This window comes from Antennarius striatus, chromosome 3, assembly GCF_040054535.1.
Source record: "Antennarius striatus isolate MH-2024 chromosome 3, ASM4005453v1, whole genome shotgun sequence".
NCBI classification, from domain to species: Eukaryota; Metazoa; Chordata; class Actinopteri; order Lophiiformes; family Antennariidae; genus Antennarius; species Antennarius striatus.
The window spans coordinates 22,193,263-22,217,500 of record NC_090778.1 but is presented as its reverse complement, the minus strand read 5'-3'; the positions used below and the strand labels follow the sequence as shown (position 1 = coordinate 22,217,500).

Genomic DNA, 24,238 nt, shown 5'->3' with positions numbered 1-24,238 from the left:
GTGTGTCCTGATTTGACTCTTATCATGTCATTACTGAGAACTTGCTTCAAAACCTCTCCATGCAACTGCTGGGCTAAGTCACATCTTAGTTTGTTTGGACAAAGAGGTCACAGCAGGTCACAGCCCATCCAACCAGATGGAGAACCAAAGGAGAACCGATGGAGAGGAGATGGAGACCTGTTTTCAGTCAAGGTGTAAGATGTTTTATGGGTGCATGAAAGCCTTTACATTACATTCCAATGTGTAATAAAGATCTCTTAGTTTTCTTAGTTTTGGTGTGATAGGTTTGGTGCATTCCAAAGGTGTAAGGTCTCCTGATACAGATGGTTTACGAGTGCGTGAAAGCTTCCTACACTGCATTCTCGAGGGTGGTGATGTTTATTCCTCAGCGGGGGGTACCACCAAAAGGAGGGCTGCCTGAGAGCTGGAACTGGCCACTCCTGCTCGCATGCAGGCCTTTCTTCTTAAAAAGGTATAAAAGGTGAGGAGTTTCAGTCTCAAGGAAGTGAGAACGAAGGTAATAGAGAGAAAGATAGGAAGATAGAGAGAGTCAGCTGCGGGTTACATACGGACGCCCAGCCTGGTTGAAGCTACTCTGCCTGGGTTGTAGGCTCTCCTTCCCTGTGTCAAGGTGAGAGGCCAAGCATATTTGGAATGCCACCATATATTGCCTTAGCTCAACCAACTATTTGTTTGTTTCTGTGCTCTGTGGGGAATTAAACTACAAGTTTATTCTAGCATCATAGAATTGTTTCTGTGCTCTGTGGGGAATTAAACTACAAGTTTATTCTAGCATCATAGAATTGTTTCTGTGCTCTGTGGGGAATTAAACTACAAGTTTATTCTAGCATCATAGAATTGTTTGTTTGCATTGCTATGCGCTGCGGGGACTAAACGACACATTTGGTCTAGCATCATAGAGGTCTTTTGACTTATTGTTTGTTTGTTGTTTGTACGTATTTTTTCTTAATATCTCTATTCTCTACGTGTAATAAATCACACATTTATTATAGCCCTATAGGAGTGGTTTGATTCATTGTGTGAGTGAGTTTTCTGTGTACCCACCTCCTACGAACCTATTTATTCAAGTTTTTCACAAAACACAGCCTTTTCCTGGGAGCCATTACATTCCTAAACTCAAACACGCACTGTTACCCCCCATTCTATTCTATGTGGTCTGACAGGTTTTTCTGACAAACTGCACATTTAGAAAAAAAATTGAGGACATTCAATTTACTAAACTTTACCAAAGTTCTGTACAGATTGAAATTAATAACAAAAATTTAAGAAACACTAAAAACCCAATAAAAGATGAAAGTAAGATCATCCATTGTATACTTGGCTAATATAAACTAAACAAAAACACAAAAGCCAGCAAGCCTAGAACTCTCTGTCACCCTTAGTTTAAAAAGCCTTTGAGAATAAAAACCCCATTCTTCTGAAATGATTAGACATTCCAATCAAATCACCAGATTATCTTTTTCACGTACACAAGTAATGTCACCGTGTTCTCAAAAAAACTTATTTTAATCATAAAGCAAAAAACTTCACACACATATGCTATTTAGCAAACCCGTCCTCTTGTGAACATAACCTCAATCAGATCTGAAATTCTGGACCAAAATAAAAAGGAATATAAATCCAAGACTTAACATTTAGCACCTAGTCTGAGAGTAACACTCTTTTAAAACCCATTAAACATGATAATGTCCCGAGCTGGGAGCAGGTATTAATTAGCATCTGTCACATGGCAGCACTGAGACATTATCAATTATACACAAGAAAATCCATCTACCTCAAATTAAAATTTTTAGACTACGAGAAAGATGCATAAAATAGATTTAACAGGGTACCAATGGGTAGAACAGTGAACTACCTCTACTCCTTGTAAGCAACAAATAAAACTTTTTTTGTTTTGTTTCGTAGCTTCACCATACCTTTACTGGACCAAGTGAAGGCAGATGCAGGTGGTTTGATAAAACTCAGCAGAGGATGGTCTTCATATGCTGTTCACAATCATTCAGGAAGAGTACAGCAGGATGTCTGTCTCTGTATGGGGTAGAAATGCAACTTTTCTGAACTACCAATTACTGTAGCAGGTCTAACAGGTTTTTATTTCACAAGAAAAAGGGGTATTTCAACTCAATCATGTATCTTCAATGGATTCGGTAATTTGGTAAGGGTTTTTTTTTTTTTTTTAATGAAAGCTATGTTATATTAACAGGATGTTAATATTATATTAACAGCAACAACAATAACAATTTTTTTAATTCAAAAAATAAAAAAAATAAACCAACTTCACCACATCTCATTTGTAACGTGTACTTGGTGCAGCGCATTGTTAAGATATTCAAACAAAGTAATCCATGAATTTAATCCCAAATTTGCCCAGTTGTAGTGCAACTCTTCTGGGTAAACTGGGGATTAAAAATTTCCCACAAAAATCCACTTTAGCGCAGTAAAACCAGTCTGCAACAAAATCAATACTTAAGGACGCAACCGACAGGTTGCTGCCTTGGGGTTGTTCAATAACTGAAAAAAAGTTACAAACATACAGGAAAAAGGACTACATGCACTGGGCTGGGAACACAAAAATCACAAAAAGCAAATGTTAGATCTCACCAGATTTGGAGATGTAATCCAGAACTTGAACTGTACAATGAAGGACCCGCTTCCTGGTATTATCCAGCATGAGTACCAAAAGGTAATAAATGTAGCCGCAAGAGGACACAAGCCAGTGTCTTATTGTGCCGGTCCCAAGCCCGGATAAATACAGAGGGTTGCATCAGGAAGGGCATCCGGTGTAAAACTTTTGCCAAATCAAAGATGCGAATCAAACCTATGACTTCCATAACAGATCGGTCGAGGCCCGGGTTAACAACGACCGCCATCGGCGCTGTTGACCTACAGGGCGCCGGTGGAAATTGGATTACTGTTGGTCGAAGAAGGAGAGGAGGAAAGTGCGTTCGCACGAAGAAAGAGAAGAGGAACACCAAGAGTATAGGACTGAGAGTAGGGACGTTGAATGTTGGAACTATGACAGGAAAAGGTAGAGAGTTGGTTGACATGATGCAGAGGAGGAAGGTAGACATACTGTGTGTCCAGGAGACCAGGTGGAAAGGTAGCAAGGCTAGAAGTTTAGGAGCAGGGTTCAAGTTGTTCTATCATGGTGTAGATGGGAAGAGAAATGGAGTAGGAGTTATCTTGAAGGAGGAGTTTGTTAGGAATGTCCTGGAGGTAAAAAGAGTGTCAGATAGAGTGATGAGTCTGAAGCTAGAAATAGAAGGTGTGATGTTCAATGTTGTTAGCGGGTATGCTCCACAGGTAGGATGTGAGCTGGAGGAGAAGGAGAAATTCTGGTCGGACCTTGATGAAGTGATGCAGAGCATACCTAGAAGTGAGAGAGTTGCCATTGGAGCAGACTTCAATGGACATGTTGGTGCAGGAAACAGAGGTGATGAGGAGGTGATGGGCAGGTTTGGTATCCAGGAGAGGAACGCAGAAGGACAGATGGTAGTTGACTTTGCAAAAAGGATGGAAATGGCTGTAGTGAATACTTTCTTCCAGAAGAGGCAGGAACATAGAGTGACCTATAAGAGTGGCGGTAGGAGCACACAGGTAGACTACATCTTGTGTAGACGGTGTAACCTGAAAGAGATCAGTGACTGCAAAGTAGTGGTAGGTGAGAGTGTAGCCAAACAGCATAGGATGGTGGTGTGTAGGATGACTCTGGTGGTGAGGAAGATGAAGAGGGCAAAGGCAGAGCAGAAGACGAAATGGTGGAAGCTGAAAAAGGAAGAGTGTTGCATGACTTTTAGGAAGGAGTTAAGACAGGCTCTGGGTGGTCAGGAGGTGCTTCCAGATGACTGGACAACTACAGCTAATGTGATCAGGGAGACAGGTAGGAGAGTACTTGGTGTGTCATCTGGAAGGAAAGTAGATAAGGAGACTTGGTGGTGGAATGAGGAGGTACAGGAGTGTATACAGAGAAAGAGGTTAGCCAAGAGGAAGTGGGACACTGAGAGGACTGAGGAGAGTAGACAGGAGTACAGGGAGATGCAGCGTAAGGTGAAGGTAGAGGTAGCAAAGGCCAAACAAGAAGCTTATGATGACTTGTATGCTAGGTTGGACAGTAAGGAGGGAGAGACTGATCTATACCGGTTGGCAAGACAGAGAGATAGAGATGGGAAGGACGTGCAGCAGGTTAGGGTGATTAAGGATAGGGATGGAAGTCTATTGACAGGTGCCAGTAGTGTGATGGGAAGATGGAAAGAGTACTTTGAAGAGTTGACAAATGTGGAAAATGAGAGAGAGCAAAGACTAGAATAGGTGACTGTTGTGGACCAGGAAGTAGCAAAGATTAGTCAGGATGAAGTGAGGAGGGCATTGAAGAGGATGAAGAGTGGAAAGGCAGTCGGTCCTGATGATATACCTGTAGAGGTATGGAAGTGTCTAGGAGAGGTGGCGGTAGAGTTTCTGACTGGGTTGTTCAACAGGATCTTAGATAGTGAGAAGATGCCTGAGGAATGGAGGAGAAGTGTGCTGGTGCCCATTTTTAAGAACAAGGGAGATGTGCAGAGTTGTGGCAACTACAGAGGAATAAAGCTGATGAGCCATACAATGAAGTTATGGGAAAGAGTAGTGGAAGCTAGACTAAGGGCAGAAGTGAACATTTGTGAGCAGCAGTATGGTTTCATGCCAAAAAAGAGTACTACAGATGCAGTATTTGCTTTGAGGATGTTGATAGAGAAGTACAGAGAAGGCCAGAGGGAGCTGCATTGTGTTTTTGTAGATCTGGAGAAAGCTTATGACAGGGTGCCCAGAGAGGAACTGTGGTATTGTATGAGGAAGTCTGGAGTGGCAGAGAAGTATGTTAGAACGGTGCAGGACATGTATGAGGACTGTAAGACAGTGGTGAGGTGTGTGTAGGTGTGACAGAGGAGTTCAAGGTGGAGGTGGGACTGCATCAGGGATCAGCTCTGAGCCCCTTCTTGTTTGCCATGGTGATGGACAGGCTGACAGACGAGGTTAGACAGGAATCTCCATGGACTATGATGTTTACAGATGACATTGTGATCTGCAGTGAGAGCAGGGAACAGGTGGAGGAGAAGCTAGAGAAGTGGAGGTTTGTCCTGGAAAGGAGAGGAATGAAGGTTAGCCGCAGTAAGACAGAGTACATGTGTGTGAATGAGAGGGACCCAAGTGGAATAGTGAGGTTAGAGGGAGAAGAGATCAAGAAGGTGGAGGATTTTAAGTACTTAGGCTCAACAGTCCAGAGCAATGGAGAGTGTGGAAAAGAGGTGAAGAAGCGTGTACAGGCAGGATGGAACGGGTGGAGGAAAGTGTCAGGTGTGATGTGTGATAGAAGAGTTTCAGCTAAAATGAAGGGAAAGGTGTACAAAACTGTGGTGAGACCAGCGATGTTGTTTGGTCTAGAGACAGTGTCACTGAAGAAAAGACAGGAGACAGAGCTAGAGGTAGCAGAGGTTCTCTCTGGGAGTGACCAGGAAGGATAGGATCAGGAATGAGTATATCAGAGGGACAGCACATGTTAGAGGTTTTGGAGATAAAGTCAGAGAGGCCAGACTGAGATGGTTTGGACATGTCCAGAGGAGAGATAGTGAATATATTGGTAGAAGGATGCTGAGTTTTGTACTGCCAGGCAGGAGGCCTAGAGGAAGACCAAAGAGGAGGTTTATGGATGTAATGAGGGAAGACATGAAGGTAGTTGGTGTGAGAGAAGAGGATTCAAAGGACAGGGCTAGATGGAGGAAATTGATTCGCTGTGGCGACCCCTGAAGGGAAAAACCGAAAGGAAAAGAAGAAGAAGTACCAAAAGGTAATAACTGTGTTGATTAATCCTAATACATTTCCCAGACTTTATTTTGGTTTTGTTCAGATGATGTAGGAATGTTTTTTTAATCTTCTAATTTATGAGTAGTTGCTGATTTTTAAACTTTGGTGCTACTCAATACGATCCGATAATTTATAATTTAATTTATTAATAACTTTTTTTAAAAGTCACTATACAGCAAACATACGTCGCAGTTGAAAGGGAAGGGAGCTGGAGACCTACCAGCGGACTATGTACTAGTGAAAGAGGGGGTGAATCCAACAAAAGCAAAACAAAAGAAAACAAAATATAAATCATTTCACTGGTGCAAAATCTACTGTATATCCCCAGCACAGGAAACTTAAACATCCCCTGGAGCACCAGCACCTCCAGCAGGCAAAACGGAGCACGCACAGATAGGGGCGACAAAACACAGAATACAATATAACCAAAACAGCACAGATATACATTAAACAACTGAGCTCAAAGAAACAAGCAAAAAGCAAACAACAATCTGCCCAAAACCTACTGAAATGCTAAAAAAAAGGGACACAGCCACGCACCCTAACTCATGGTCTTCTATTTCCGTGTAAAGCTTCGATCCACTGCAACAGTGTTTCTCTTACACCATACTTATAAATCTAGGTCCTTTGATTCTTTTAATAACTTCGTCCATACATCAAGACAGGCTCAGAGTTGAGTAGTTTGTGATCTTCCCCCAACAAACCCATGTTGGCATTCACTGAGTAGACTATTCTTTATGCAATATTCCCTTATGGTATCCCTGACTACCAGTCCTTCAAGTCATCTGCATGCAAGTGCTGTGAGGGTAACAGTAAAGTCACTGGCAGGGCATCTGTTTCCTTTCTTGAATATGGGTGAAACATGAGTTTCCCCCGCCTCATGCCCTTAGTCAGTTGGGATAGACTCCAGCTCCTTGTCACCTGCTACAGCGAATGAAGCGGCTAGAAGATGAATGAATGAATAAAATTACCCATGATAAGTAGATGGCCTTTTTAAAATACCATTAGAAAAGATATTATAATTAGTCCCACACTGGTGAAGTTATGTTCGCACAGCCTACAACTATTGTGCCCCCCCTCACCCCCTCCACTGGTTGTCTGTAGTGATGTCACCCCTAACAACAAAGCTCTAAGCATGCTTCAAACTCGACAGGCCGGTTAATGAAGCAGTGGGACAGAGTTTTCTTCAGTTGACGTCACTGATGATATCCCAGACACGTCACTGCTTCGTTCAGACCGAGTCAGCTGCCTGATTCTGTTTGACAGGGGAAGAATTTGAAGTATGATACTCAGCGTGCTTAAGTCGGCTAAAACACAGCATTCTTTTTCAGTGATGGAGCCATCCAGAAAGAGTTCTCAGGTGTAGGAGCATTTTGATTTGGTGTCACCGAATAAGGTAAAATACATTCAATTTCTGCTTTCATTCAATAGGAAGGTATTAACTAGGGTTTAGCCGAGTTATCTTTACTGAATACTCTACTACTGTGTATTTAAATTTACTTGGTGAACTTGTTTCTTGTTTTGTTTTGTTACACGTACGCGGTGCATTTAACCAGACAGATTTGTAACGACTAGCGTGGCGTGTATGTGTTATGTTTGTTCCATTGCTCTGTTTTCTGTATGCAGATTAGCCTGTGCCATCGCCCGACAGTGATTGGGGGAGCGCAACTGTTCCCTCTCCTGATTGGCTGCGCCAAGATCTCACCGGAAAATAAGACCCGAGAAGGCAGTCGTTCGAGGGCAGCAGGGCTGCCGGATCCATTTCCCCAACTACCAACGGGCCTCATGCTACTTTGAGTCAACTATTTAATCCTGGTTGAGAAGTAGGGCTGGACTGACGGTTTATTTGGTATGCTTTTCTCCTGTTTAAGTTAGTTAGGAAGGTAGATCCTGTCTTTAGTTTTTCGGCTAGGTTAAGTATTATTCTGTTGCAGATGGAATTGTTTTGTTTGTTATTTTGGCATCAGCCCAGCCCGAAGTGAGCTCATATTATTTAATATGTAGACCATGTAAATAAAAACTTTAATTTTTGTTATGTACTCCAACTATTAGTCTGGTGGCTCCTTGGGACTTGGGGAAGTTTATTAAACAAAAAAAAACAAACTTGTTCTGTGAATAGTTCCTTTACTATTTTGATCAAAAGCATTGAATCTCAATTTTGAGGTTATTCTGTTAATAGTTTCAAAATAAATATTAAATATAGCAACGTATGATCAATCCATATCAATTTCAGACTTAAAATAATGTACCATTTAACCACCACCCAAATTTGGTCAACCCACACCCACTTCCGGTTTAAGTCCCTCCCATTCCGAGTACAGATACAGATACAGATAGCGGGGCACTCACTCATCCCTAGTATTAACCCGTGGAAGCTGCTGGACAGCGATGCAGAAAATGCCAGACAATCAAAAGACACTACTGCAGATTCTGTCATTGAGGTGCAGCGATATCTAGCTGCTCCGCCTTTGGACTGAACAAAAATGATCTTGTGACTCTAGTCTGTTCTGTTCCCTGTGAAAGGGAACAAAAACTAAATGGACTGAGCCCCTCTACTGTGCAAAAATTGTTTTTCCTCAACAAAAACAGTTGTACAGTCAGTACACTAAGCACACTATCAAGTGTGGGGGGCGGCAGTGGCTCAGTGGTAAAGTGGGCGGTAGAGCGGGTCGTCCTATGATTTCAAGATCGGCGGTTCGATTCCCGCTCCCACTCAAAAAAAATTCCTGGAGGTGAGCTGACAGCGGGAGGCGTCAGCTCACCTCTGGAGCACTGCCAAGACACCCTTGAGCAAGGTGCCGTCCCCTTTACAAATTGCTCATTTAAGGCGCACCAAGAAGGAGCTGCCTGCCACTCTACCTCCCCTGCATGCCCACAGGCCCCCCTGTGTGTGTGTGTGTGTGTGTGTGTGTGTGAACAGGGGCCTGTACTCACTAATATATGTGTATGCATGCGTGTGAATAAGTAGCTAGAGTGTGCATTCTTAATTTCCCTTTGGGGATCAAAACAGTATATAAAATTTAAAAAAAAAAAGTGTAAAACACCAAGCACAATCCCAAAGAAAATATGAATGACAAACATTTTAAGCTTTATTTTCTTTTTTTTAATTGTTGCTTCATAGGTGGCCTTTTTACTATGGGGTAAAAAACAACAAATTCATAAAACACAGTTGCGCTACTATCATCCGATTCCCCAAAAGGACTGTACCTGAATAACCACAGGACAGTAGCAGTCACTCCTTTTCACTGAATCACTGAATAGCCTTCATCAGCCACTAATCATCTGGAGTTAGGAAGTGGAAAGGGTGAGCACCTTTAAATATTGGGGTGTTAACATGCATGAGAACCTCACCTGGTGGTTGTACGGTGGTTGCTCTTTTAAAAAAAAGTTTGAACTTCAGTAGGGTCTGTTATTTAAGTTGTCCTCTGACTGATTGCAAAGAGAGAGGATGTAATATCTCAGCTCAGAAATTTCTCAGAAATTGGATTTACATCCAAAATGTGAGGTAATAAATAACGGAATGGAATGTTTAGTTATAATCTGGACAACGTTACTGCTCAAAGCCAGGTTTGATCGTTTTGGTGATCTAGGTTTTGTCTGTAGGATTAATTGCACAAATTTAATGAAATGTCACAACATTTTAATGAAACAAAACTGCAGACCTTGTCAATACATTCCAATTTTTTACTTTGTCAAACAAAAGGCTGATCTAATTGGACTGCATTGCTAAAAAAAATAAATAGTGAGGAATGAATGTAAATTGTACAGATACTCAGTTTTTTGGCCCAGAAGAAATTGATGCAGACTATTCCTCAAGCAAGCAAATTACTCTAGCTGGCCCTCGCTGTACCGGCTACGACAGTGTCTGTGGAAGGATTTCTTGATAAAGTACGCATTCCAATTTCACATACATCGTCCAATGGAAATAATAATAATAATAACAACAACAATAACAATAACAATAATAATAATAATTATTATTTTTATTATTATTATTATTATGACTTAGATTTATATAGCACTTTTGTAGGCACTCATAGACGCTTTTAAAATGGATCCATTTTTCATTCAATCCACATTTGTACTTGGTGATGGTAAACTGTAGTAAGCAGTGCATTGTTAAGGCTTTAAAAAAAAAAAATCCATACATGAACATAATCCCTAGTTTCCACTGTAGTAGTGCAGTCTACAAAAATTCCCACAAATATTCAGCAAAAGCTGCGCGCAACAAAGTTGTTCCACCATGGAATGATAATAACGCATAAACACAGGAAGAAGCACAAGATACACCCGACCGAGAACACAAAAAAACAAGATCTCACCAAAGTTGGAGAGGTAATCCAGACCTGGACTCGTAGAATGAAGCTCCCACTTCCTGGTATTGTCCAATATAAATGCTAAAGGGCAACAAATTCTTGTTGACTGGTCTTCACACATCATTGCCCAAACGAGCATCCTGTCCTGTTCTCACAATGAACGGAATGTTTTTGTAGACTTTGAACTTGGTTGCTGCAGATTTTCACACCCACACATTTCTTGCTGCAGTGATTTCCTCTCCCAGTTTACCTGCGCGTCTCTTTAATAAAAGGTAAATTCCGCTATGCGTCTGTTGAAGAGCCCCCCGCTGTATCCTCACCAACTTTACTGGAGACGATTCCACAAAGACAATCCCCCACCCCTTTATTAAAATTAAGCTAAAAATGTTTCTTCATCTCCTTTGGAACACATTGTGGCATGCTATGAGGTCTCCAAACATTTTCCTGTCGGGGCCACATAACTTTTCATTTTTCTGACGGGGGGCCAGGGTCAGTTTGTAACAGAAAAACTGTGATGATTGCATGTAAACATATATTGTGTCTCAAAAAGCCACGCATAACCAAAAATAATAACCCTTTCCGCCATTTTAATGATCGAAAAAAAATCATGAAATAAATAATATCGCTATTAATGAAATAAATTATACTATTTATGAACCAGATAATGACCAAATAACCCTCTCTGGGATCTTCACAGGAAAAAAGGCCATGGACATTAACTTTCTGTTGGGCTGTGCACAATCTTAACAGGTAAAAGTTCCGCTTTGTTGACAGAGCAGAATGTCCAGTGAGCTTGTAATCACTGGACATTCAGATCTGTCTCTTATCAACTTCCAGGTGTAAAACACAAAGCAAGCAATTTGAAAAAGCAACTAAGTGATACAGCAGCTATAACAGCACAATATGTTCATCTAACAGTATGGTTGTGGAGATGGATTTCATCCCAGTACATTTTATTATGATTATATTTGTTTATACTCAGAATGACTCATTCAGGTCAGAAAAGAGAGTTTATCTGTGTATGTTCATCAGTGTGTGCCTGCATCAGGCTGGTGTGAAGTTGAGTGTCAGGTTCCATATGAGTCACATCCAGTCTCAAACATTGATGCAGATGTTGATGCTATGTCCATTCTGGATCCATCAGTTCTGGAACCGTACATCAGAGGGACAGCACATGTTAGAGGTTTTGGAGATAAAGTCAGAGAGGCCAGACTGAGATGGTTTGGACATGTCCAGAGGAGAGATAGTGAATATATTGGTAGAAGGATGCTGAGTTTTGAACTGCCAGGCAGGAGGCCTAGAGGAAGACCAAAGAGGAGGTTTATGGATGCAGTTAAAGAGGACATGAAGGTAGTTGGTGTGAGAGAAGAGGATGCACTAGACAGGGTTAGATGGAGGTAACCGATTCGCTGTGGCGACCCCTGAGAGGAAAAGAAGAAGACTCCTGAAGAAAGAAAAAAAATGTCACACAGTGAATAAGCATCTTATTATTTTAGTTGTCAATCTGAAAAATGCATGTTTAATAACTAAAAACTATATTTGTGAAATCAGCAAAAAGAGGAACTTCATCAATTCATTTTCCTGACCGCTTCATCCACTTGTGCGGGTCACAGGCAGCTGGAGCCTATCCCAGTGCACCATGGACAAAGAGGAACTTCTTGACCATAAACACAACTTGGATTGAAATACAAACTTCAAAACAGTCACAAAATGAAAACTTTCAACAGTTGAAAGCTGTTTGCTGGCAGACTCCAGGAGGATGCTGTAATGGACAGGAAAACCACTAGAACAGTTGTTGCAGGACGTCCCTGGGTGGATCATTCCCAAAGAGGAGAACAAATAGTTATGTATGTCATGAGTTTCTAGAAATGTCAACATTTGCAAAAAAAATGTTGAGCTATTACATATTTTTGTGTCAGGAGATATTCTCTATCATGAACTTGTGAATGAACTGCTTGAGGTCAAGACAAAGTTATTTCCATTTCACCCAACACATCTCTGCATCATTTTTTACATTGTCATTAAGTTACTTGTCTCTTGAGCAGTCTGAAATTTAGAGAGTCATTTGCCCTTGGGTATGTTCAGATTATCCAATTTGATGTACAGTACTGAATGCTTCTGGGCTATTTCAAAGCATAGAGCACCCTCTATTGACAGCACTGATCTTAGCAGGAGTAAAATCACTCAAAACAAATTGTTTTGCAAGTCACTGTTCCACACGCAATATGATAGCATGAATTGTGTAATTTTGAAAGATATTCCTAAATAAACTACAGCAAAGAATTTTAAAACAGACTAGTCTTTAGTGAGTGTGACTCTACACTCAAAAAATAATACTGCAGGTTACTTAATTTAATCAGTGAAACATTTTTACACTTGCAAATATTGAGTAGATATGAAAGCTCTCAAATCTGTTAAAACAAAACCTGATTAATGAGTAAAATCTACTCAATATTTTCTAGTACATCTGAACGAATTGATTTGGTTCAATTACCTACACAAATTGAGTACATGTAACTGTACACCCCAAAATGAGGGGGGGCGGCACCTTGCTCAAGGGCGCCTCAGCAGTGGCTGGGAGGTGAGCCGACACCTCCCACTGTAAGCTCACACTCTGAGGGATGTCCTGGCGGGAGCTGGATTCGAACCACCAATGGCTGGGCGATCCGTCTTCAAGACACAATAGTTTATTTTAAGTAAGTGAACTTAATTTACATGTGTCTATTTCACACAAATATTCCTGTTGGAGTTTTACTAATTAATTTTGATGTAGTACAATCAAATACTCATCATGATGATATCCAGAATTTTTATTGAGCATGCATAACTATAAATAACTGTCACATTTACTAGGTATTTGAATCATTTTTTAGAGTGTAGGACAAATTATACGCATCACATCTGACAAGTTCCACTTGAGATGAATCATTTTGGTAATACATTATCAATCAGCCCACAGTTCTAAAACTGATTTAACCTATTATTGCCTATGTTAAATATTGTTTTCAATCTCTAAAGGGCCCCCTGAGTCAGGTCAGTCATCAAGTCAGCTCAAAGTTGTATGTGGTTCAAAAAAGTTTAAAAAAACAACAACACTCTCTTGATAGGACAGAAGGAATCCGGTCACAGATTCAGCTTTATTCAGATGTGTCGGGTGTTTTGTCAGGTGTTTTGTCTTGATGTGTCGGGTGTTTTTGCCGAACATACACAATTCACTGTGTACATTTGACACATCGTGTCAATTCGTGATGACACGCCCCCTTAGCCATCACTGGCTGCAGGTGATCACACTACATCGATTAGCCTACCTGTGCTACAGGGGATTTTGCACACTCAGTAGTTGATTTATGCCTGTCATGATGGTAAGTCATCTGATTGCTTTCTTAATATTTTAATTCATAGTAACTATGTTGAGCAAAAAAAGAAAGTGGTCGGACGAATATGTGCAACACAAATTTACATGTACTGTATAACAGAACTGTATAATGGGAGTCAGCGTTCTGGAGGATTTGCAATGTCAAGTTGAGCAACTCTAGTCTCGCACTGGCAAAAATAAAGGAACACTTCCTTAAACTGCATGGAAAACAACAGAAACAGACTTTGCTGTGAAAATGACATAAGAGTAGCACTTGCCAAGGTGAAACCTCGCATATCTGAATTGGTCTGTCAATAACATTCTTTTAAAAAGGTGACATTAATGCACAACTCATTAAATACACCAGTAAAACATACTGTATACTTATGTCTTAAATTCTTAAATTTTAAAAAAGTTGGGAAGTTTTTTTACTAAAGGGTTCGGTGAGTGAGCATATGAAACCGGCAGGGTTCGGCACCTCCAACAAAGTTAAGAACCGCTGCTCTAATTACCGTATTGGCCCGAATATAAGACGGTGTTTTTTGCATTGAAATAAGACTGAAAAAGTGGGAGTAGTCTTACAGTACATTAGGGGTCTAGACATTTTACACATTCACAACGCTAGATGGCGCCAGATATCTTTAAAGCGAATACTGAACTTCATTCCCCAGGCCAAAGCGAACCCCTGCCACGAAGAAGAAAAATAAAAATAGAGGTAGCACGAAGAAGAAAAATAAAAAATATCGGCAAGAAAAGAGGAGAAAATAAGAGAAGAGATAACAGAAAATGGAGAAACGTAGCGACAATCTGGAGAAAAGTGGGTCGGTTCTCGGATGGTAGTGAGGTTGGTGCCACTCACCATTCATTTACAAATGTGACTGCACTTTAGTTTACATATTTAAATGTTCAGATATTAAGATGTGATACAGTTTTTGCATGGTTTGAATGAGGCAAAAAATATGCTTTTTCTCGCGAATACATTGTTATAATCATTTGTTTCAGATGTACTGTAATTATTTTCTGTATAAAAATTAAATTTGGTGTTGAAAAAGTCTTTTTTTAAAATTGAGTCTTGAAAAAGAGGGGGTCGTCTTGTAATCAGGGTCGTCTTATATTCGGGCTAATACGGTACTACATATTGATCTCTCCATAGCAAATACTTCACATACTTATTTAGTATGGGAATTTCCAGGATGGCTCAGAAGGGGCAATGTACTATTTTTAAGCCTAAAAGACAACAATGGGAAACAAAGGAGGTTAACATGTCCTTATTTTATTTGGAGAGAAAAAATTAGCAATGTTTGGCCCCTGTCATCCAAATATGACTTCTGAAGGATTCCAAGTATACACATGAATCAAGCTAAGAATTTAATCAGCTCCTCCTTTTCCACAGATAAATAATATACATGTACTTTTAAACAGAAACAATCACTGATATCTCTTGCAAAGGAAAACCTCGCTACCTGCTAATTAAATAGTGGATAAATCATGATTTAAGATTCAATCATTGGTTGAAATGAGTACTAAATATTTTTTCATTATACAATTTATGAAAGTATATAATTTTGCTTAATTTTTAATGTGAACCTCAAAGAAAATGTGCAGGAGTATTACAAAGTGCATAAAGTATCTGAAGACACAGACATCTTTTCCTTGAATTCCTGCTTACTGAGTTGATGTAAATAATGTTTCACATGCTGGGCTGTCTGTGTTTTCTTTTTCTGGAAGTAAATCTTCTGCTTCCACGTTTATTGTTGGAGTCACTGCTGTTTTAAGTCTCTAATGGATGAAGAAGGCAAAACAGAAAAAACACGTCACACACATGTATAGAGTATAATGAACAGTCAATAAAACCGATTGCTACAAATGACACAGACATAGACGTGATACGGACAGGACGTACATAAACAGTGAATTGTTCCTCGCCTGTAAATATAAGCCATGATCACCACATAAAACTCAAGAGGTATATTAGTCACCTTAATTTACTGAAGCCAATTTGCTATGTATGCATGACATATTCATCAGTTTTCAAATCATTCACTCGCTAAGCACTACATTGTCAATAAATACTGCTTGTCAGACCCTTTTAACTAAACATGCTTCATAGGATACATGCTCAACAGAATGTGTACTAAAATCCTGTTTGCTCAATTGATAGAACTTGTACTCACCTGCAGAAATGAGCCTTTATTCTTGTACATCTCTTGAATTGCTCCGAGTGGAATCCACACTAGGGAGATCATTGAGATGCACCAGCCCACATATTCAGCCCACAGTGGGTATGTGTACGTGCCATACTGAGCAGGGGAGTATTTCACTATGCTGGAGATCAGTATAGACTATATGAGGAAAGGAATAGTCTATGAATTAACTTTAAAAACACCAAAAGTTATCAATATTTTTCTACTATGATGCTGGTAGTTTTATTCTCTTTGTTTAACCTCACCAGGACCAGCAGAGGACAGAGTAGCAGCCAACAGAGACGAAAGTAGAGGTTTGGTGTTTCTCCAAGCATTTGTTTAACCATTAAGGAAATTTTTGGCACACCTGAAACAAAAAGGTAACATTAGTGAGCTTTAAAATATTTACATTTTATTTTATTTATTTACGACAGCTGGTTTTGAGTTATTAAAATTTATGTAAACCTTACCAAAAATCCAAGAGACAGCTACAACTTCAATCAAAGCCAGGAACATGAGGGAAACGACAGCGGTGTAGTGATCCATCAGCTGAAATGTATAAATGCCTCCCTTTTTAGGAAGAATAATGAAATAGACATAGCAACATCACTAAATTGCTGCAAATAGTAATTCAGCTAATTGCCTATAGACTTGCAAAATCAAACCTGAAACTATACCTGGGTAACATGAGGAATTCCCAGAATAAAGCAAACAATGCACACAACCAAGGTCAGGAGCTCTTCTCTCTTTAGGTAATGCAGAATTATGGGGCCAAACTCATCTTTTAGAAATGTTACTGCAACTTCAACTGTCCCAAACTGTGAAACACACAAAACATTCACTGTGTTTATAATGCTGTAGAATTCAGTTTATTAGCATCATTGTATGTAAACACAAGCTACAGGTTAATGACAATTATGGACTTTGTCAAAGGTAATATTTAAATAATCTGTCAACCAAACTCAACTGGATTATTGCAAACACATATCATCAGACTACTATTGTGCCCTGACCGATTAAAATACAGCGGAATGAGAAAATATATGCAAAGATGTATTGATAAGTAAATGAAAAGTAATTTGTTCCGTTTCAAAATGAAAGGAGAGGGATGTAAATTACCGGTAGATGAATAATTCCCCTTTAAAAATACAATAATTACATTTTCAAATGTGAGTGTGAGTTCCATTCTTTCTCAAAATACCAATCTAAATGGTAAATGCTTCACATTATTGTCCTTCATCAGGCACTGTGTTTACAAGAGCATTCAATACAGTGGTCTTACCTGGCTGTCAAGGCCAAGTAATACAAGCATACTGAAGAACAAAACGGACCAAAGCTGAAAGAGGGGCATGGTGGAGAGGACTTCTGGGTACACAACAAATACCAAACCAGGACCTGAAACATGACATTGTAAATGATTGTTATCACTAAGATACAAATTTACATTTACAGTGCGCCCTCATTACCCGCGATTAATGTGTTCCAGGAACCACACGCGAATAACGAATTTTGCTATATAGCGACAAATTATTTATCTTATTATTTATGATATTTTAAAAGTTTATGAATCCTCCCCATACTAATATTAAACCACTTTCTATCTGTATTACCTTTTCCCACGATCTTATAGACTCGGAAGTCCAGTGACTTTTTGTCACAGACACATGACTGTCACCATAGGTCCCCTCGGCTTAAAATCCTCCACCTTCTTGATCTCTTCTCCTTGTAACCTCACTCTTCCACCTGGGTCCCTCTCATTCACACACATGTACTCTGTCTTATTGCGGCTAACCTTCATTCCTCTCCTTTCCAGGACAAACCTCCACCTCTCTCCCTTCTCCTCCACCTGTTCCCTGCTCTCGCTGCAGATCACTATGTCATCTGCAAACATCATAGTCCATGGAGATTCCTGTCTAACCTCATCTGTCAGCCTGTCCATCACCATGGCGAACAAGAAGGGGCTCAGAGCTGATCCCTGATCAGTCCCACCTCCACCTTGAACTCCTCTGCCACACCTACAGCACACCTCACCACTGTCTTACAGTCCTCATACATGTCCTGCACCGCTCTGACATACTTATCTGCCACTCCAGACTTCCTCATACAATACCACAGTTCTTCTCTGGGCACCCTGTCATAAGCTTTCTCCAGATCTACAAAAACACAATGCAGCTCCGTCTGGCCGTCTCTGTACTTCTCTATCATCATCCTCAAAGCAAACACTACATCTGTAGTACTCTTCCAGAAGTGACATTATTAAAATAATTATTGAGTTGAGAGTTTAGTGTGACGGAGTCTTCCTGGGGGTTTGATGCTTACCACTTGTAGCGATGTTGTTAACAGGGAGATGATGTATATGAGACATATAGCCAATGGCTGAGAAGATCACAAAGCCAGCCAAAATACTTGTGAATGAGTTGATAAATGATACAACTAAAGCATCTCTGGGAAAGAAAGACAAAATGAACATCAATACAGTATTCTGGAACAGGAAATGGAGTGGCACAATGAGATGATTAGCTGTTTCTGGTCTTTTTTCTGTTTTCCACAGAGAAGCTGATCCTCTTCCTTAGTCCCATTAATTCTGTCATGTTGATATTTACTGTTCTAGACAACCACAGAACCATGTATGTTGAATAGCCATAAATTAGATTGTAATATTATGATCAAGTACAACTAATTCAGTCATTGTAGTTACCAAGGTACTCTACCACTTGTTTGCACCAAAGTAGGGTACATTTTTATTATTTCATCACTATTCACAATCATTTCTTATCTGCATGCCATAAAATATTTTGTTAGCTACTGAGTTAATTATAAAAATATAATTACTGTTTTAATCTCCAATCCCCCAAAAAAACAGCAATTTCATGTAATCAAAATTTCTGAATATATGAATATGGTGTTAAGTCTCAGTGCTGAATGTTTGTCCACCAGAGGCTTCTTTTCACCACTCTTATTTATGTATATTTTGACAGATTAGGGGATTACCTGAAAATGTTGTTGTTAAACTTGTTGTAACTCGCCATAGAAATCATGCAGCCAAATGCTACTCCAATGGAGTTGAGCACCTGAGCAGCTGCATAAACCCAAACCTATAATGGAGATAGAGTACAGCATGATCATGAAATTTAGAGGAGTTGCATTTTATTTGAATTTAAGGGCCCCCAGAAACCTGTTTGCGTACTAGAAGAAAATTACAATTTAAATAAATAAATTTAGCTACTCCTATTTTGAAGTGTCCAGCTGTGACTGGACCAGTGACCCTAGAGGACCAATGCATTCCTCCTCTGGTCCTGTCGTCCCTCTCTAACTCTCATTGCTGCTTCTTGTCCTGTCTGAGGAACTCCTGTCTGTACTGTATCTTCAAAACCACTGGCTTAACTGTGGAATTGATATGTTGGGGTCTCAAGACAATGGATAGAGTTATTGCAAGAAGGAGTGCGGGTTCAGGGGAATCTAGCTGTCCTGACGGAATGCTTGCTGCAGGCTACATAAGGCACTTGAGAGGAGTGGAGAGTCATGTGCCTGGAGGTCCTTTCCATGGAGGATGATGAAGATCTATATCTATTTAGATTCTGCTCCTCGGGATCAAGGATTCGAGAGGCTGACCATCTTGTCAGGTGACATGGACCAGGGAGTGGGTATTCAGACTGTGGTGAGCTCACTGCTCTGCGTGGGGGAAGTAAGAAAGTAGGGAGCCCAGCTTGACAATAGACAGGACTGAATTGGTACATTTCCCTCGCAGTTTACACCATATTTTCCCTCCACTCTGGCAACTTATGTTGTCAAATGTGATAATTACTCACATCTAACATAGGTTACATGGGTTAGTTTACTTTAGAACAGAGTTGCTCACCTTTACTTCAAACAGTTTGCTCCAAACAGGTGTCACAAAGTAAAGAATACCATTCATGGCTCCAGGAAGTTGTATGTTATTTATGAGCAGGGCAAACAAGGTGAGGTATGGAACTGTAGCAGTGAAATACACAACCTGTTTGATACAACAGTGAAATAGAGAAACTGATCAGTGAGGGATCGTTGTTGTTGTGTTGTTGTTGTTGATGGCTACTCTGGCCTGTTTTCCTTGACATTACTGATTTGGTGTTTTATTATCAAGGTTTTATCTATGAATTCTAAATTTTGATGTTATAAATAAATGCCTGATGAATATTTTTTAAACATTAAACCATATTCTGAAATCAACATGAAAAGGAACTTGCTTATTGAGGTCCAGTCCTTGATGCTGGTGAATTGCAAAATTTCATTTTGGCAAAATCACAGCATATAACTATTGGACGCTAACGGTACCAGTATAACATTACTACAATCACTAATTTGCAAAAAAGTTTGCAGAATTTCAGCCATAAATATAACCTTTCCAGTGGATTTGACTCCTTTAAATATGCCAAAATACACAAAGACCCAAACGAGAATGAGGAAACCAAAGAGTTCCCATCGAAAGCTGCCAGTCTCTTCAATTCCATTGGTTTTCTCAAGAAGCCTGTAGCTGGGAAGAAAACAAAACAAAACACGTTATTCCCGTTTACCTATTTTTAAGTCTTTAAAATCTTTTTGTAAAATGTTTCAAAAGTATTTGTGTTTGCAATTGAGATTACTAACAAGACATAAATGGAAGAGAACTATTCTCACTCAAAAAACTGTTGGGTGGCAGACTGCAGGAGTGTGTTGTTATTACTGAGGAGCCCGTTGGAACAGTTTTTGACAACATTCCAGGTGTTGTTGCAGGATGTCCATGGGAGGACTGCTCCAAAAGAGTTGAATAAATAGTAAAGTGCCCAGCTCATGACTGTAATGTTGTATGTGGAATACACAAAAGATAGAATGACTGAAGCCAGCCCAACACCTGCAGAGTGGATAGGAAGAAGGTGAAAATGAGGGAAGACAAAAGAAATTCTTTGTGTGACTGGTATCAAGTTACTCCCATAATGAAGGGAAGGGTAACAAGGCAGTCAGATACTATAAAATCCCGCGCCACCCCTGAATTTGGACAAACGGACAAAAGAACAGACGTACACTGACAATTACAATACATCACCGCTTTGAAGCGGGACATAGTTACAATACATCCCCTACATAATTATAGCATAGCCTGTATCTGACGTTAAGATAAAGAAGCAGGAGACAAAGGGCATTCCTGCACCAACGGATTAGAAGTTGTATTGTGTGGCCCATAAATATAAAGTAGCATGCTCTTAACAGATTGACGTAAGTCTTCCTGCAGATGTAACTCATTCAGTCTTGAACATCAGAAGTTTTCAGCCGTCTTTTCATTTGTCAGGTCAGGGTTTGCATACCAGAGGTGCCCTTCTTTGTTATTTACTTGTCTCCTCTAGTCATTGATTCACAAACAGTTTGGCTTTCACTATAAGTAGTTACAGTCATTGTTTTACTCAAGGACACATTTACCAAAGTAAAATGAAGCCTTTTCAATCAGTAACCTTGACCTCAATTTATTCCATATCTGTTTAGAAACAGGCGCAGTGGGTAGCACTGCCGCCTCACAACACGGCGGACCCGGGTTCGAGTCCCGCTCTGTGCGGAGTTCGCATGCTCTCCCCGTGTCTGCGTGGGTTCTCTCCGGGTTCTCCGGCTTCCTCCCACCTCCAAAAGCATGCGCTTCAGGTTGATTGGCTGGTCCCAAATTGCCCGTAGGAATGAGTGTGTGTGTGAGTGGTTGTATGTCTTTGTGTGTGGCTCCGCGGTGCACTGGCGTCGTGCCCGGAGTGTCCCCTGCCTCACGCCCTATGCCACTGGGATAGGCTCCAGCTCCCTGTGACCTGCTGCGGCGGATATAGCGGTGGTCATATGACAATGAATGAATGAATGTTTAGAAACATTTATGCTCTCAAAAACATTTAGAACCTAAATTTTTTAGCTTGTCCATTTTATCAGAGATTAGTTTCTTCTGACCTCTTAAAACAGGTTAAGGCAGTTATTTGACATTCCTTAAAAAAATTAAAAGTTTCTTCTCTTTCCAGACATTATCCTCATATAATCTAACTGGCATTCATCTTTACCAACGTACTTACATTTCATAAGAGACAGGGTCCTCAGTCTTCTCTGACAAAGAAAGTGAATAAGCTCATATACAATATGCTCATTTGCTGCTTTCAGGTTTTTTTTAGTTGTCATGCCATAACCTAAACGGTATTGCATAAACTTATATTTGATAGTATAGTTCTGTTTTGAGACCCTGTTCTTGAATACATGAGAAGTCTGTGGCAGGAAGAAAATTTCTTCACGATATGAAATATTTTATCAATATAAAGTATGGAAGAGAATCAGCAGCTGATTGTGGACTCATTTACAACCTAACTGCTAATTACCTAATGTAGCTAAAAATGACAGCCGGCCTGCCGAATGCTGCACCTCATTTAAGTCAGGAGCACTGAGTTTATTGTTATGGAGTAAGTTATATTGCAGAAATCAAGCTAAGGGTTGACTGTCTTCTTTTGACTGTCTTCTTTTGACCAAAGAAGACAGTCAAAAGGGGATTTATTTTAAAAAATAAATTATGTTATTTCCTGTCCCCTTTGATCTTTGGGCCTTTTAAGAAATGCAGCATGTGTCCTAAACACACCTCACCGCACGACAGTAACATCATATCCCATGCGGAGTAGCAAAGTGACATACAGTTTATGTACTGCAGTACTTGCATCTGCATCCTAACCACGCTTTGCACTGCTATGCTTGGCTGTGTTAACATCAAAAAAGGTGATCTGCATTTAAGCTGATCATCTGTGTCTGATGCACATTTCAATGCAGATCTGATGTACATTTGATCAGAAGAGTTACTCACCTTTAAACAAAGGACAGATTTTGGCCAAAGCATGCACAGGCCCTAAATGAATGTACTGCCCGACAGCAAATTCTAGGAAAAGCATGGGAATGCCACACAGGAACAACATGGTGAGGTAAGGGATCATGAAAGCACCTAAACAGAGGGAAAAAAAGGAAACAGTGGAATGGGTTACAAGGTACTGGATTAAATATATCAGAGAAGTTTCTATAGTGTCATGTGCTGCATCATTGTTTAAACATACAGTACTTAATAGAGTGTTCAAAGTTGAGATTTATGACTTCATAATTTGGTTGTCAGTTGTTAGTGCTGAAAACATTCCAATAAGAAACTGTAAATCAAATCTGGCGCCATGGATCTGCACTGGACATTTGTACTTTTCTTGGGTGCATTTATTTTTATCTTTTCTTAAAGGGTGTGTAAGCATAAAAATATCTTCATCTCTGACTTCTTCAGTGTCATTGTGTTCTATGCATTTTCATCTGTAAAGAGAGCACCAACATATATTTGGAACCATAATCTGTGTGTGTTAGGTAACAGACATTGTAACACGGACAAAGCACTCTTCTGGCTTCAGTCACATGAACGCACAAAAAGATAAACTAGAACCAAGACTGCGACATCCTGCGACACCACGGAATTCAAAATGTTACCCTGACCTACTGGCATAGGTCAAAGATCAAAGCTAGTGCTCTGACCTACTGTCATAGAACAAAGCATTAGCTCCATGGCATGGCTCCATTTATCAAGTGACCCTCCTTTTTATCGTTTTGAGTCATTGCCTTATTTATTCTATATTTGATTCTTTGGAGTGCCTTGCCTTTTAATTCATTGTGTTGTGTCCGCAGTGACTCCCACTAGTGTTTTGGGCACTACATTGTAAAGCCTTTGGGTACTTTCGTGCGACCTACCACTGATTATAGGCACTTGTGTGGTGCCAGTACCTATCGGGTGTTTTATACTGTGTGGCTCTAGGCTTGTCTCATTGGCTTGCCCTGTAATTTTAAGTGTTGGACTTTTAATTGTTTTGACTTATTCAGTAACTTGTTTTAATAAATTGTAAATTCCCTTTTTAACTGCCAGCCTCTTGTCCTGTTTGTTCTGGACACTGACCTGTGTATCCAGTGGGTAGACTGAACTTAATATTTATAGTCTTAACGACCACTAATTCAATACTACACTGATAAGACATTTCTTTCTTACTTCCCCTAGTGCAGGTTATATTGCAAGTTCTTATCTATTATACAAAATATTATATCATAGTTATATATAAGACCCAGAAGGTCTTAAAGTCTTACCTCCACCACTGCGGTAGCACAGGTAAGGAAAGCGCCAGACATTGCCCAGTCCCACCGCGTACCCCACGGATGCCAGGATGAACTCCAGCTTCCCGCTCCATGTCGGTCTCTGCTGTACAGTTCTGTCGGGGATCGCCTTGACACCCAATGGTTTCATAGCATAATCTTCCTCTTTTGATTGTATCTCTGAATCTTCAGCTCTGGCCGCCATCGTTGACTAAACCCTGTCAGTTTTTGACGCTCAGTGAATCACGTGTACTTGCAGACCTGGATTTCGTGGTGCATTCAATGAGCCTCTCGTATTGGAAGGTTTATCCAAACTACTTATTTTCCTTTCGTTGGAAACAAAGCTAATTAAATCCCTGGGGCTGCGTTGAAAGATCCATTAAACTTCTGATATATTGTTG

The 24,238-nt window shown here is 40.1% G+C and overlaps 2 protein-coding genes across 2 annotated transcripts in view; both read right to left on the bottom strand.

Annotated features, from left to right (window-relative positions):
* The window catches only part of LOC137592893 (sialate:O-sulfotransferase 2-like), a 19,439-nt gene extending 9,150 nt beyond the window's left edge, over window positions 1-10,289 (bottom strand). The window contains exons 1-2 of the mRNA XM_068311368.1: window positions 10,179-10,289; window positions 1,938-2,049 (exon numbers count right to left, since the gene is read on the bottom strand). The gene's annotated coding sequence lies outside the window, so the exon portion shown is untranslated. The remainder of the gene's footprint in view (window positions 1-1,937; window positions 2,050-10,178) is intronic.
* Window positions 10,290-14,910: 4,621 nt separating this feature from the next.
* si:ch211-225b11.1 (uncharacterized protein LOC561694 homolog) lies at window positions 14,911-24,084 on the bottom strand. The gene is made up of 13 exons (XM_068310091.1): window positions 23,832-24,084; window positions 22,534-22,668; window positions 20,364-20,577; window positions 20,088-20,220; window positions 19,570-19,704; window positions 18,702-18,805; window positions 18,030-18,154; window positions 16,993-17,105; window positions 16,388-16,528; window positions 16,181-16,280; window positions 15,977-16,077; window positions 15,702-15,869; window positions 14,911-15,306 (listed from the first exon to the last, which is right to left on the bottom strand). The coding sequence occupies exons 1-13, from the start codon at window positions 24,040-24,042 to the stop codon at window positions 15,193-15,195; spliced, it is 1,794 nt and encodes a 597-aa protein (XP_068166192.1). The 5' UTR covers window positions 24,043-24,084; the 3' UTR covers window positions 14,911-15,192.
* Between the last annotated feature and the right edge of the window lie 154 nt (window positions 24,085-24,238).